Source organism: Phragmites australis, chromosome 12 (assembly GCF_958298935.1).
Source record: "Phragmites australis chromosome 12, lpPhrAust1.1, whole genome shotgun sequence".
NCBI classification, from domain to species: Eukaryota; Viridiplantae; Streptophyta; class Magnoliopsida; order Poales; family Poaceae; genus Phragmites; species Phragmites australis.
Window position 1 is genome coordinate 30,912,095 of NC_084932.1, and position 15,533 is coordinate 30,927,627.

General features: G+C 43.0%; 1 protein-coding gene and 1 long non-coding RNA gene across 6 annotated transcripts in view; one reads left to right on the plus strand and one right to left on the minus strand.

The window, feature by feature from the left end:
* LOC133886898 (uncharacterized) overlaps positions 1 to 8,679 on the plus strand; it is a 28,371-nt gene extending 19,692 nt beyond the window's left edge. For 3 of the 5 annotated variants that reach the window (XM_062326806.1, XM_062326810.1, XM_062326807.1), the window contains 3 exons: positions 4,951 to 5,021; positions 5,261 to 5,337; positions 7,749 to 8,679. In XM_062326806.1, coding sequence (XP_062182790.1) covers positions 4,951 to 5,021; positions 5,261 to 5,337; positions 7,749 to 8,558 — 958 coding nt within the window. In that variant the 3' untranslated portion in view covers positions 8,559 to 8,679. Of the gene's footprint in view, positions 1 to 4,950; positions 5,022 to 5,260; positions 5,338 to 5,463; positions 5,560 to 7,748 lie in introns of those variants that run through there. The other 2 variants (XM_062326809.1, XM_062326811.1) reach the window with 2 other exon arrangements.
* Positions 8,680 to 11,192: 2,513 nt separating this feature from the next.
* Positions 11,193 to 14,001, minus strand: LOC133887405 (uncharacterized). Its single transcript, XR_009903552.1, has 2 exons — positions 13,539 to 14,001; positions 11,193 to 11,434 (listed from the first exon to the last, which is right to left on the minus strand). It is a non-coding gene; the product is annotated as an uncharacterized LOC133887405 (long non-coding RNA).
* Between the last annotated feature and the right edge of the window lie 1,532 nt (positions 14,002 to 15,533).

Here is a 15,533-nt window from a genome sequence, read left to right on the forward strand (position 1 = left end):
GCCTGAGCCAATATTTAATTAAAATTCTCCAAATAAGTCAACTTTTATAAATTCTAGCAATATTTAATGCCTCAAATAATTTCTAAAAATCTAGAAAAAATCAGTAATATTGTTATAATGTGATATACTAATTTATAAAAATATTTCCATCCCTATGTTATTTGGTGAAAAAGTGAGTTCCTTTGTAATGCTTCGTTTATATGCATTTTTATCATTTCATGTGATATTCTCTTTTTAATTCAATTTGAATAAAAATAATGCAACAAAAAAATACATATAAATAGAGCATTACAAAGGCTTTAATATTAATCTGAGAACCAAAGTTTTGTGCATGTTTGAATTTTTTATTCAAATTGAATTAAAAAGATAATTTGGCATGAAATGATAAAAAATATATATAAATGGAGCATTACAAAGGCTTAATATTAATATGAGAACCAAAATTTTGTGCATGTTGCATTATTTTTATTCAAATTGAATTAAAAAGAGAATATCACATGAAATGATAAAAATGCATATAAACGAAGTATTACAAAGGAACTCATTTTTTCACCAAATAACATAGGGATGGAAATATTTTTATAAATTAGTATATCACATTATAACAATATTAGTGAATTTTTCTAGATTTTTAGAAATTATTTGAGGCATTAAATATTGCTAGAATTTATAAAAGTTGACTTATTTGGAGAATTCTAATTAAATATTGGCTCAGGCTTTTTGGACCAAACTAATTAAAATGGGTTGCTGGTGATCTCTAGTTTTATCATGAAAACATTTAGAATTTTTGGACTATTTTTGTATTTTCAAAAAAAATCGTGAATTAAATAAAAAACATGCACTTTTATACACTTTTGCTTGCTAGCTTTTTACTGTAGCTTCCGGGCGCCGGCGCATGCATGCAGAGGCCGTATTCGGTAACTCAGTTGCCGAGCACTGTTTACAGTGTTTTCGGCAACTGAGTTGCCGAATACGGTGAACAGTGCCGTATTCGGTAACTGAGTTGCCGAAAATTGTGGGATCGGGCTGTTTTCGGATTCTGAGTTACCGAAAGTCAGTTTTCGGCGTTTGAGGTTCCGAATACGGATGCTAAATTTGTAAATACGCCAACATGTTGTCTATTTTATCAAATACGACGGTGTCTGTTGTCTAAAATCCCAAATTTGCCCTCTTCCTCTCCTCTCTCCACCTCTCTCCCATATCTGAACCAAATGACTCTCTAGGGCCCTAGCACCAGCCCTCTCTATTTATAGGTCATTTTGGGACATCTTTTCCAAAATGTTCTTCTCTACCAACACATCCTACCAACTACTAGGGGTATTTTTGTCCAAATATTTCTTCTTCTATCCAACGCTCCTGACGTATTCATCACTTTGTTTTGCCTCGACACAAACTTCGAGATAGTGCCACATGCACATCCATCATTCCTATGGTTTTGAAACCAAACCGCAAAACCGGCTTACATGCTCCTCAAAGCATGACTCCCCGTCGTTTACTTACATCCTAAGCAAATCTTCCAATCTCGACGCATGTGACCTTGTCCCGTGATCCTGTTCGCACTGAAATGTGGAGCCTCAGCGCATGACACACGCGACCCAGCGACTACCGGAGCCTCTAGGATCGAATTTGCGTTGACCGGGCGTGCCAGTTGATTTGACCTGAAAAATCAACAAGGACAGAGTAGACGATCCTATCGTCTAATTAGCCGATACGTAGATTAATATAGAACACAAGATAGATCTAACGGCAATGAAGCCGATAGGAAAGGATAAACAGACCCAAACAAGATGGGTTCAAACTAGTAGAACGTGATAACCAGACTAATAGATCTACTGCCAGCTATTCTGGGCTCAATCTATTAGAACGAAGCAAGTAGAAGATCAACGAGAAGATCAAATCTGATCGGGACATAACTCGTCGAGATCAGCTTACGGGTAATTAGATCTACTCGGTTTAGCGAAGCGACCAGCCGAGAAGATATAAATTACGAAGAACTAATTAATAGCTTCTCCTAGTACGATGAACAGTAGCTGAGAAAAGTAGAGTTGTATTGATTGGATGTTGGATGTCTTACATGGTACTCGCAGCCATGTATTTATAGCCGGGGTTTATCTCTAGTCGTAACTCGTAACAGACTCGAATTCTAGCTCCTAACCGACTTTGTTGAAACTTGAAAATAAGCTACTCTTAGAGATAGACTATGATCTCTTACTGTAAACAGACTCGGCTTAAATCCTATTACAAACTACTACTTTCCTATCTAATCACGAGCCTTACTATGTCTGTACTACTAGTCTACTTGTAGTAGATCTGGACTCTTTCCTTCTGATCCAGACCCTTCGTGGTATGCTCCAGACTTTCCAGAGTAGTATTTGACTCAAACTCCATAAACAGCCGATCGTGTTTCTCCAGGACTGCAGCCAATTTACAAGCTCTGGTGCTAATAGCCGATCCAAGCACCTTTTGGTAAAATGACCATAATTTTTACATACAAACTCCAATTGTGACATTCTTGGTCTCGTTGAAAAGCTAACGAAAAGTTCAATTTAAAAAAAAAGTTCAATTTGAAAATCCATAAGAGTCAGAGGGACACATTAGACATATCACGCGAGGGAACGAAAAAATCGTCAAATCCCAAAATATCGTTTAGGGTCTCAAAATAGCCTCTGAAGTTTTCGCCGATTCGGTGTTGCCAAATTTTGATGGCAACAGATCCCAACCGCCAGCAAGTCTCTCCTACTCCCGCTGCCGAGCTACCTTGTTATCTGCACTAGCATCTTGCTTACTTTGACTTGGTCAACACACTGTCTTCATCAACCTTCATGTGCTTCTTGTTCTCTTCACCTGTACGGTGTCGATCACCTTTGACTTCATCCGGCATCCCGACCATCCGGCCTCAAGCTTCCCGCTCAGTCTCGGTCCTCTCGTTGTTGGCCGCCAAGTTGACTCTAGTGACCTACACATCATGAGATGAGAAAACACATTTTCTTCTCCTCCAATAATTTCCACCATGTTCACCAACTCCGGTTAGTAACAAATAATAATCATGCATTGTGGTAACTAGACATGCTCATGCAATCACTAAAATCCCAAATTTCAACTTAACTTGAAATTGACTTGTCATTTACTCATCACAAATGCTAAGTCATAGCACGTCTCAACAATGCTTCTCAAAATCTATATATAAGCCACATTTGTTCCAATATGGGATGTAAGATTTGAATATATGCCATTCATCAAGCTTTGAGCTAATTAAGCCACGGCACTCATATTGCGACATGAGTTATTCGTGTTGATTATCCACATAAGCAATACGATGAATTAATTATTCGTGGAACACTACTAAAAAACTATTTTTAGAGGCGGGTGAAAAACCTATTAGTACAGGCGTTTAGTCAACCCATCTGTGATCGAAGGCCTATGAAAATGGACAATTTTCACAGACGCAAAAGAGACCACCTGTGAAAACCTATTTCTACATACGGTTTACTTAAGGAATCCCTGTGAAAATGGTTTTCACAGGCGGTTCTCTTAAGGAACCGCCAATGAAAACCGATGTTCACAGGCGATTCCTTAAGTGTACCGCCTGTGATAATCAGTTTCCGAATCGATATTTTTTTGCTCGAAAAAAGCGGAAAAAAATTTCACCCGAGGAACTCCCGCGGCCACGCTGTCGCAAGTTACAAGCCACACTATTTTTTCAAATTGTTTTCAGTCTTTGGGTTCCATGGGAATCGAACCCATGACCTCCCTCCCCACTCCCCTCGCGCGCGAATCCCCTTACCACCTCACCTATCAAGTAGCTATGATAGAAATATGATATTTTATCATTTTAATATTTTCGGCCGAATTCACAGGTGGTTCCTTAAGTAAACCGCATGTGAAAACCTTCGACCGAAAAGGTTAAAATGATAAAATATCCCATCTTCGTTAAAACGGGCATAACTTTTGCATATGGATTCCGATTTGGATATTTTTTGACTCTACAGACATCTACAGAAAAAGTTACATCCAATTCTACCTAATGTTATTGGGTTCGGTGAATTTTTCAAGGCCAAAAATGGCTTGAAAGATTGAGTTCTCGTCCCCGAAAGTTTCTGTACCGTTTTCAGAACACGTGTTTGCATCCATAGCCGTCACTCCTTACATCAAACTTGAGCAAAAATATACATTGGTTCTTATTCTAGTGCTGCTGAGGTGAGAAAAAATAAGAGAAAAATAAAATAAAAATAAAAAATATTTGTGGCCGTCCTAACACTTGATGACACTTGATGTTCTTGTTATCACTAGTACTTCTGTAAGTCAAGTCTTGTTTTTGATAGTGGGGTTTTTGATCTTCATCTTGTTGATCTTATTGGAGATGTTAAAGTTGGTAGTATTTTTTTTCTTCTCCTTGTTCTTGAGTTTACTTGCATTAATAGGACTTGTGGTAACAATAGCATATGTGTGATCATGTGTAAAACTTTAACTGATTATTTGGATAAATAATTGACTTCAAATCAAAAAGTTTCCAAGTACAAAGTTGTAGATCTCATTTAGGGCTACAATTTTCATATAAAGTTTGTCCCCATCCGAGTTTGTATGAAAAAGTTATGATTTTTTTAAGATAAGTTTTTATCTATTTTCACAGGCGGTTCCTTACGTGAATCGCGTGTGAAAATCGTACCATTTTCACATGTGATTCACATAAGGAATCACCTGTGAAAATAATCATTTTCACATAAGGAACCGTCTATAAAAATAACATTTAGACAAGTTTCTTTTGTTGACCGTCTTTGAAAATCATCTAGATAATTTGCCATGTGACCCACCTATGGAAAGACACCTTAGGTGTCTCGAAAAAACGTTTTTGTAGTAGTGGGAGCTATGCACACTTGGAATGCCCTGGAAGTTTTCCAGATGCGCCTCTTCTATCTCTTTTGATGCATTCTATTTGCATGGCGATGGCAGATCTGAACTGATGGGTGATAACAAAAAATTTCAAGCAGAAACCGAGGCATCCTTTCCTCGCTTACCAGATGGTAAGATCCCATCATCTTCTGTTGTCTTCTACAGTACTAGTAGCCTTTCTCCATAATAATCCTCGTCGATCCAATTACTGGTTCGGCAGGCAGGCTAGCTAGTTCCATATCATTACCATTGTTTACCACTTGCATTGCTCCTTCAAATTAAATACTACAACTTATTCACAAGTCATATGGTGCTCTTACAGTATATATCGCGTTGGGGTAACATATATTATGTGTTTTTCTTGTGACAGGGTTAAAAGAGAACAGTTTGTCTGAGGTCGAGGAGGAAATGAAAAACCGTTCATCGCAAACCTCCGACACAAACGAGGTACTCCATGGGCTAGGCTCTTACTGCTTTCGTTTTGAGCTTTTCAAATTATCGATATCATCACTGGGTTGATCTTCTATTAATTAAGGATGCCTCATGCTAATATGTACTTTTTTTTCTTCCTAGTAATCTTGCTCGTGCAACTCACGTTTTACGAAATACATACTAGGTAAAAGTACAATTGTATCGAAATTAAGAAACTGTATGTATATATTGTTGGACAATATATGAGCTCAATGAAATAGACGGCGTAGCTTCTCTGTCAAACTATCAAACCAATTGTATCGAACAAAACATCATAATGGAAGCACCCTCTTGGTGTGGCGGCTGTTGGTTGCTCTGCACCACTGTGCTCAGGGACACATATTTGCTGTCTTTTTAATTATGTGTGCTGTCTTGCAAAATGTTATGGCAGAAAATAAACTGGTTAGACACCACTGCACAAATCAAATATAAACCATTTCAAGTTTACCAGAAAGTGATACTAAGTCATCGGTTATTTTTTAAACATTACTTCTGCAAATTCTAGGATCATCCAGGTTAGACCAAACAGAAGTATATATATCATTTTATTGAGAATGTTGCCAAAATAAACAGAACAGTGGGTGCAGAAACAATATATATTTATTTCAGCTTTGCATTCCCCACTTGAATTTCAGGTTAGCAAGTGAAAGTTCGTCTAGATAGGTCAACGCAATGCACTTTGCCTTCATCCCAAAATCATCCATGATAATGCTTCTACAATCCATGTTGCTAATTAAAAAAGCAAAACAGAGTATGCCCGTGCCCGTGCAGCGTAGATTTCAGGATGGCAGGTTTTCTAACAAAACGTAATCATTCCATTAGACAGTGCAACAGTATCGCTAGTCGGCAAATCTTCTATAATGTTTCATGTTGTAACATTGAGCCTCAGGCTGCATACAAAGCCCACGAATAGTTAGTCAAGGAACACTTTTATTATTATTTACAAAGGCTTGAGAAAAAAAAGAAAAACAACTTCCTGAAAAACAACTTATCAACACATTATTAGCTTTATCTTATCAGCATTGGACCCAGTGAAGATCATACGCTTTCGAGATTTGAACAGCATCAATGCCAACGAGCAATGTGCCCAGTTTGAAGACACAATGATTAGCCTGAACAAAATATTAATCTACTTCAGAATGCATGGAACCATTCAAATCGCTCAGCTCAATAGAAGGCTCCAACTCCTGTATTTTGAACATATCACGCCATTTTTTTTTATAAACTTCTGTTATTTTATATCATTTAAGATTGCTAACCCGTGCAGGTGCATGAGTTGATGGCTAATAGATAAGGAGTTTTTCTAGCACACAAGTTTTTTTTCTCTCAAATACGGAGAAGGACTACACATCTTTGTATTAGAGAATAAATAAAGAGTGAAATATTACAACACGGAGTGTTGCCGTACTCACTCACACGCCTCACATAAACGAATTTACACGAGGCGAAACAACCCACATAATAGGAATCGTACTACTCAGGATATAGATAACCAAGGGCCGAAACATAAGAACCCGCCCTTGGGAGGGGAACAACAACTGGAAACGGTTGCTAATACCCCGTAGGCTGAGGAGCAAAAGGAGAAATCCGCCCAAGGAGGGGCTCGCGTCTGATTAGCTAGTTGGTGAGGCAATAGCTTACCAAGGCGATGATCAGTAGCTGGTCCGAGAGGATGATCAGCCACACTGGGACTGAGACACGGCCCAGACTCCTACGGGAGGCAGCAGTGAGGAATTTTTCGCAATGGGCGAAAGCCTGACGGAGCAATGCCGCGTGGAGGTGGAAGGCCTACGGGTCGTCAACTTCTTTTCTCGGAGAAGAAACAATGACGGTATCTGAGGAATAAGCATCGGCTAACTCTGTGCCAGCAGCCGCGGTAAGACAGAGGATGCAAGTGTTATCCGGAATGATTGGGCGTAAAGCGTCTGTAGGTGGCTTTTTACTCAGGATATAGATAACCAAGGGCTGAAACACCGGTCAGGGTCCAAAGATCTGCCTCTTGTCTAATCTTCGAGAAGCACACAGGTTTCTTCCGAAATGGATATGAATATTCTTCTAAGGTACTCTAAGTTAGTGTGGGCCGTCCATTGTGACCTGATCCAAAGGTTGGTATTTCTGTTGCCTCGCATGATGTAATAGATACAAAATCAACTATGAGTAGCAAATGAGGAAACTAATAAGTCTTAGCACCTGTTATTTAAAGAACAATGGTTAATACGGTATAACTTGTGAAAGGATTTGACTTGTGGTATCAGTATTCTCATTAATTAAGCATTTAGGTTTCAAAAATAAGGAATTATAAAATTCTGGTAATAACATTTTGAAATTGCGATGATCGACATCTTTGATTTAATCGGCTTGTCTCTAAAATGTGCCTTTTCCTGCAGCAGCCTCCGCTTCACGCCGCGCCCCAGTCAACTCCTCCACCAGCGCCGCAAGGCACAGCTCCTCTGGCTCCGACTCCGGCACCACCTACTACAGCGTCGGCTTGCGGCCAGACATCCTCCAGGCCAATCCCTCCGACCGACGCCACTTCTCTCCCGGCAGCGTCGACTCGAAGCTTAGACGCTCAGGAAGCCGTGGATCTCCTGAAGACCCCGAGGATCCAGCAGACTCTCAAGGCTATCTTAGACCTGCTGAAAGGGCCATCGGATAGGCTGCTGGACAACGCGCAGGAGCTCCGCGATCTCATCCAAATGATCTGCCACATCCTCCCGAGGTCAAAAATGGAGGTCCTCCAAGCCGCCGCCCAAATTGATTATATGAAGACCAAAGTAGAGGAGGCATCGGCTCGGCTGGCCAGGCGCAAGGCCCAGAAGGAGGACCAGGTCCTCTCCAACGCCTATGCCGCCGTCGCCAAGACTACTCAGAAGGCCAAAGCTGACAAAATGGAGGCGAAGGAGGTGGTGGCCAAGCGCGCAGTTGACGGCATAAAGGCGGAGATTCAGCTCCGCGAGGAGGAGCTACGTAAGCTTAAGGAGCAGCTGACCGGGGCGCAGGAGCGATCGGCTCAGGCCACATCGGCTTTCGTCATGCAGAAGTCTATGGTTGAGAATGCGGTGAAATCCATCGAGGCACAAGAGGTACAGCTGACTTCGGTCCCGGACACCGATGAGGAAGACGTTGATATCATCAAGTCGGTGAAGCGGACACTGGATAGAGCGGCGGATGTGATAATCGTAGTGATCTTCGAATAATTTTATTTTGTTTCTCCCTCCGGTTAGATTTGAACAATTGGAACTATTGTAATAAGTCACTTTAATATCGACTGTATAGCCGATACACTTTCTCCATTTCATTACCAACTCTTTGCTTTGACTCTTTTCTTTGATTCAGATGAGTTTCTACGCGCTACTCAATGCTCTCAACCGATGCTCCGGCAAATCATCCAAGTTATCAATCATCAAGCCATTGTACTCATCGACTGTCAACTCATCTTGGTTCTGAATCCTTCGTGAGCTGATGTTAGTCTCAACAAGCAACACAGCTTCTTGTCCATAAACTAACTAGTAAGGAGAAACCTTGGTGGCTCAATGGCATGAAATCCGATACGTCCACAACAAATCGGCTAATGTGGAATGCCACCTTCTCGGCTGTTGAGCAATCTTCCTTTTAATCAGCTTAATCAAGCTCTTGTTTGAAGCCTCTTCCTGCCCATTGGCTTGAGCGCAGTATGGCGATGAATTTAGCAGACCCAAGACTATCGACAAACCTTTTGAACGCATCCGACATGAATATTGTACCTTGATCGGTTGTAATAGTTTGTGGAATCCTAAAACCGATGGATGGTATGTTATTTAACAAAGTTGATAGCCTCTGTTGCCGTAACCCTCCTTAAAGGTATAGCCTCAACCCACTTTGTAAAATAGTCTGTGGCAACCAATACAAACATGTGCCCTTTCCCTGATGAAGGATTAATTTGGCCGATCATATCTATACCCTATCCTCTAAACTGCCAAGGTTTTTGTAACGCCCCAGGTATCCCTATACCTAGACGTTACACAACATCACCCCTAAATCCTACTAAGACTAGAAATTCTTAAAAATTTCGACAGTCTCTCATGTACCAGAAGCAATCTGGACAATTCAACACACAGATATCACATATATAATTATCATATCAACAATAAATGCCATCACAGCCAATAAAAAAACCCAATGTTCCCATCAACCCATCCACCGGACCATCCCAATCAGACACTACTACAGAAATAGATTTATATGCCGATCCATCACTGCCGATTTCTTACGAGCCGACAGTGATATAGTATCACTGCCGGTTTGTATCAAGGACCGGCACTAAAATATCATTCGAAAAGAACCGGCAGTGAAACTTAACTATCACTGCCCACTCTAGCCACGAGCCAACAGTGATAGTCAAGGTTTCACTGCCGGCTCGTGACTAGAGCTGGCAGTGATAATGGATGATAGTTTATTTTAAAAAGTTCATAACTTTTTCGTACGAAGTCGGATGGAGAAAACCTTTACATGAAAATTGTAGCTCTCGAAGATATCTACAACTTTGTAGTTCAAATTTTTTTAATTTGAGGTCATTCAAATGCCCAAATAATCTTAACAATGTTTCAGCCGTGGTCGATGACATCTCATCTTTAAAAAATTGATAATTTTTTCGTACTAAGTCGGATGAAGACAAACTTTATATGAAAATTCTAGCTACGACGAGATCTACAACTTTATAGTTGATTATTTTTTTATTTGAAACCATATAAATGTACAAATAAATCCATCCAAATAGTACAGAGGAAGCTACATACTTGACAACATACTTTTTGCCTGGATCTAGTGTAAAACTAGTAGAAATCATTGAAAAAGCCACCTTCAAGGCCACAAAGTTGAAAACCGTAAATGCAAAGATTTTTTTCGTGAGTTTGGTAACTCGGATTGATAAAACATCTGCACAGCACTAACTTTCAGATGTAGCACTATGTCTCAAAAAATTTCCAGGCAAATTAGAGAAGGTCAATTTTCGACGAAAAACTTCAGAGGTCCTGTCGAAGGTCTTCCGAGCCTTTTTTGGGGGTCAAGAAATATACAAGTCTAAAGACATGCATTTTTTTTATGCGCCTCCTCGTTAGCTTCGAAAGTATACGTCGAATGTCGAAATCGGACTCTGTATGCAAAAGTTATGATTGTTTTACTGAACACTGCACGGATTGGACATAAACTTTTTTCATACGGAGTCGGATAGAGATAAACTTTATATTAACATTGTAAAACTCGATGAGATGTACAACTCGATGAGGTCAAAAGGATTGATTTTGCTATTGTACTCAAGAACGAATGAGAGGTGGTATGGTTAGAGAGGTCACGCGCGCGGAGCTTCTGATCGAGGTTGTGAGTTCGAGTTCTGGAACTCGTGTGAAAAAATAGCGAGCGAGTAGTGATCGGTACTCGAGCTTCAGGTCGAGGGCGGGTGACCAGTAGTCGGTCGGGTGCCTCTGGTCGTGAAAAAAATATTTTTTGCTTTTTTCGACCACAAACACGTTGAATCGGGGACCAGCAATCACTGCCGGCTGAAGCCTTCAGCCTGCAGACCGGCAGTGATAGTCCCCTCGGGGACTGCATCTAACTAAATTAATTCCTAGCAAGCTAATATATGTAATAGAGAATGAGTGAAGGCATATGTGTTCATTGTGATGATGCTATTACCATCCCATGCATGCCGCATTCAATTCATACCTAATGTTTCGCGGATTCGAAACACGTTCAAATGAATGGTTGTATTTCGAATTGCGTATATCGTATAACTGTATATATATCGCGGGTGTGCCAGTATACTCAAAGTATACAAAAGAAACAGGAGACAAATGTAATTAAAACACATAACTTCATTCATTCATTATCGAAATCATAAAGTACAGTTTCATATTTACAATTCACTCCACACATACAAACGCACATGCTATCCGACTAAGTCTTCTCCGGTGAATGTTGTCCTGGTTCCTAGGGCCTCGTGAGGCTGCCGGTTAATTACGTCCGGCTCCCGGCCAGACAACCTCCGATTAAGCTGCTTTGCGCTGGTTGTCGTCAAATCGTCTCCGAGTCTGCAAGACTGTAATCACACCAATCACAGACAGAGCAGAGTAAGCATTAGTAATCAAAAGCGGTAGCAGAAACGGGACGAACAGTCTAACATGGACTGTCTATATATCCCGGGTCATCATCGGCTGAATAGCCTCAGAATGGTAGCCCCTGATCATCGACCGAATCCTCAGGTACTACAAAGGAATAGAGGGGGGGAGAGCCCGGCTACGCGATAGTTCACCAGCTACAACCTCTCGGGTGCCCGGTGAACTGCCACGTTTCCGAACTCCTATCTACGACCTCTATCCTTAACCCTCATCCGAATCTCAGCGGCAACCCCACAAAGACCTCACCAAGTTCATCGGCCAAATCTCCATGGACAAACGGTACTGCCACAGCCACGAAAGCAAAATCAGCCACACAGGGCAACAGGAAGCAATAACAGCAGAGGGCGAACAGCAGCAAACCCAAGTGATCATCAGCAGCCCCAACCAACCTAGCTCATCTCTAAAGCAGGGCAGGACCAGCATCAAAGCAAAGTCAAGCCACAGAATACCAGAGCCGCAAAGACCATAAGCACAGTAGCACAAGGTCACCATAAAGCTCAGAACGACAGATGGGAGGCAACATCAGAGTTCTCCTAAAAGGACTAGAGGAACCAGATACATCACCAGGCGCCCAAACAACAGAGGGGTAACATCACGCCATCACAGTGATGAGCAACAGGGAAGGGAATCACCACAACCCTTCACCATCAAGCAACCATGCTTCAGACTCCAAACCAAACTGAGATACTATAATGGATGCACACAGGCAGTGGATCTAAATATCAGCACACCCGAACTAGTGCCCAAACAACCCACGGGAGCACACTAGGACCAACAGACCCTCTTAATAATGGAAGGGGAAAAACTAACAGCACCATCCCACCTAGCTATCACCCTAAATAGCAGAAAAGGGTAGCGCATGTTAGATTGATCAATGGGACAAACTGACAGTGCCCACATTCAGAACTTATCACAGCGACGACAGAGGAAGATCAGTCCTCGATTCACCCGGGGGCAGAAGAACTAGCCACACCAACTCCTAAGCCACCATATGCACCTACTAGCAACGGGGAGGCTAAACGGCCACCATCAGCACAGAATGATCCTAATAGAGACCAAACACCAGCACTGCAGCCAGATGCCCACCAAAATACCAACCTGTCAGCTTAAGCTCACCATAGATCAACACGGCCAAGAAAGAAGCACAGGAGCCACGGATCAGCGCGACATCATTATTGACTACCGATCAAGCGGCACCACCCATGGGCGATACCAGCCAGCCGACGTCTCAGCAAAACAAAGTAGAAGCAGAAGAGACATTTGGGCCTCACAACTGATCATCGGCCACAAGACAAGAAATCTGTAACAGAGAGGAGGCAAAGCATCAAATGCACGGGCTGGCGCACACCCCAGGCCACGAAACAACGGATCACAGCATGCCTATCTCCAAAATGAACAACCGGCCGCCACACTGGACAGCCCGGCCATTATCACCACAGCCACCAAAACCACAGCACCGGCCAACATCAAAGAGAACAGAACCACCATCACCATGACACCACCTGCGCGGACGCGGCGACGAGCACCGGCCAGCTTCTCCAAAAAACCAAAGCACGGCCAAAATCACAGGGAAACAGAACCACCATCGCCACGGCACCACACGCGCGGACGCGGCGACAAAGCACCGGCCGGCTTCTCTAATAAACCACCCAAACAACAGATTGCCTCCAACACAGCACCATCGCCCTCAACACAGCACCATCGGGGCATCACCACAAACGCCGCCAAACAAATCACAGCAAAACAACAACATCAATGCCTGCCACGAACAACAGCATCGCCGCCGGCAAGCACCTCAGAACATCGAAGCCAACAGCCGGCCACCTGTATATGCTCGGCACGGGCACAAAGCCCGGCCGGCTACCTGTATGCGCACGGTGCGACGCGAGAACGCGGCTGCCCCTGTATGCGCACGGCACGGCACTGAAGCACCTGCCGGCGACCTGCTTGGCACGGGCCCGAAGGCCACGGCCACCTGTAGCATATATGGAGGAGGGGGGAAAAGAGATCACTGCCGAGACCCACCAGCTAAAGCGAGGCCGGCCATGGCACTCTGGCGAGCTCGAACAGCGACGGCAACAAAGATGGAGGCTCTCTTTATCTCCTCTCTCTCTCTCTCTTCTCTCTACCTCTCCTCTCTCTCTTGCTCTCGCAGATCCAATCGGCCTCCTCCCTCACGAGCGCCCCCTTCCCGGTTATATAACGGCGGCGGGGGTTCCCACGCGAGGGAATCGGATCGGAGGTTAGGGTTTTGGGGAAGAGATAAGCATGCGGGGAGAAGGAGCGGCTCGGGCAAGAGGCGACGCGGGGTGAGCGCGCTCGGCGCGATTAAGCTCAGCCGAGGTGGGCGCTCGGGTGCCGGCCCAGGCGGCAGAGGGAGAGGAGAGGGGAGAGCGAGGAGTGGCTCGGGCTCGAGCGGCCGAGCCGGCTGGCGAGCGCGGCGCGAGGGGCGAGAGGCGGCGACGTCCGTGTGTGGGGAAGAAGCACAGCGCCTGGGCTCGGGCGGCTAGGCCACGGCGGTGGGAGGAGATAAGGGAGAGGAGAATGGGCCGAGCCGGTTTGGGCCGACAGAGGAGAAGGGGGAGGAGAGGACCCGGGCCGGCCACAAATAAATGAGCCCGCCGGCCCTTCTTTCCTTCTCTCTTTTTTTATTTCTTTTTCATGTATATGAACGTGTATACGGGGATCGCACAAATATACGATAAAATACCGTCATACACCTAAAAATCAAATAAAACACAAGAGCGAATAAAAACACTCAGCAAGTATGACATGGAACTTAAAAAACATGAACATCATCGACACAATGAAAAACGAGAATAAACGGTTTTCCTTTTCTTGAAAACAAACAACTATGAAATAGTAGTTTCTGTCTGAAATGGACACACCTGAATATCCTTTGCATTTACCAGTAAAGCCGAGCAAGTAGGGCCAATCACTTGCTCACAAGATCCTGACTGAAAAACCAAATTTCACATCTGGTTTATCATAACTTGAACAACATCATGAAATCCTGAATAAGGAAATAGCATGAACACATCAATCATGAAAGTACTGGAAACGGAATGAGCAAGGAAACCAAACCATACGGCACACATCAATACAAGTTCATCATGCACTTGCCTTAACCTTGGCGAAAACCTGGCGATATACCATCCCACTCCAGAGTTTCCAAAACCTAAAGAGCAAAACTACACTTAGTTGGTATTCCGAAATATCAACAGGTCTATTTTTACAAATGCCTGAGCTAATCTCTCAACCAAACCCTAAAACCCCCATTCGCCTATTTTTGGTTTTTCGACTAAATCTCTGAGTAGCTCGTTGTTTGGTCCATAACTTTCAATCCTCTAACCAATAGTAGTAAATAAATACAGTTTGGACATCTAAAGAAAAATTCCTACAACTTTGCTTATATGACTTTGGGTGAAATATTGCTCTAATCAGGTCAAAAATAGATAAGCAAAATAATGCAGAGATTAAACCTAAGCGGACAACATCACTGTTTTGATGATTTATCCTAAACCGCTTATCCAAATTGAGCAATATCAGCACTATTGGAAAGATATCGATGAGACCTAGAATTCTTGTTTTAGGCTGATGGCCAAATTCGGTAATGATTAATCCAAGACTTCAGAACAAGCCGCGGGACAACTGTCAAACTACCGATATGACCTTTTGGCGGCGAATCCATCCATCCAATGTCCTCTATGATCATCTAAGGACTAGTTAGGGATTACCTCTGCAAAGGAGAACACAAGTTTGCGACAAATTTTGATAAATCCATGAAAATCCCCTTTTTCTACCTTCTCTTTTTCTCTTCTTCTTCTCCCTTGGACCGCTTGGGGGAAGGAACGGATGAGGAGGACGGGGACGGGGACGGACACTCTGAGCTCCAGCAGTCTGATAAATGAAGCTCTAGTGGTCTGACCATGAGTTGATCTGGTCTGACTGCGAGGGCAACATGCACTACGACAGAACATCACATTAGTGACAGGTGATAACCGTCATTAGTGACGGTTA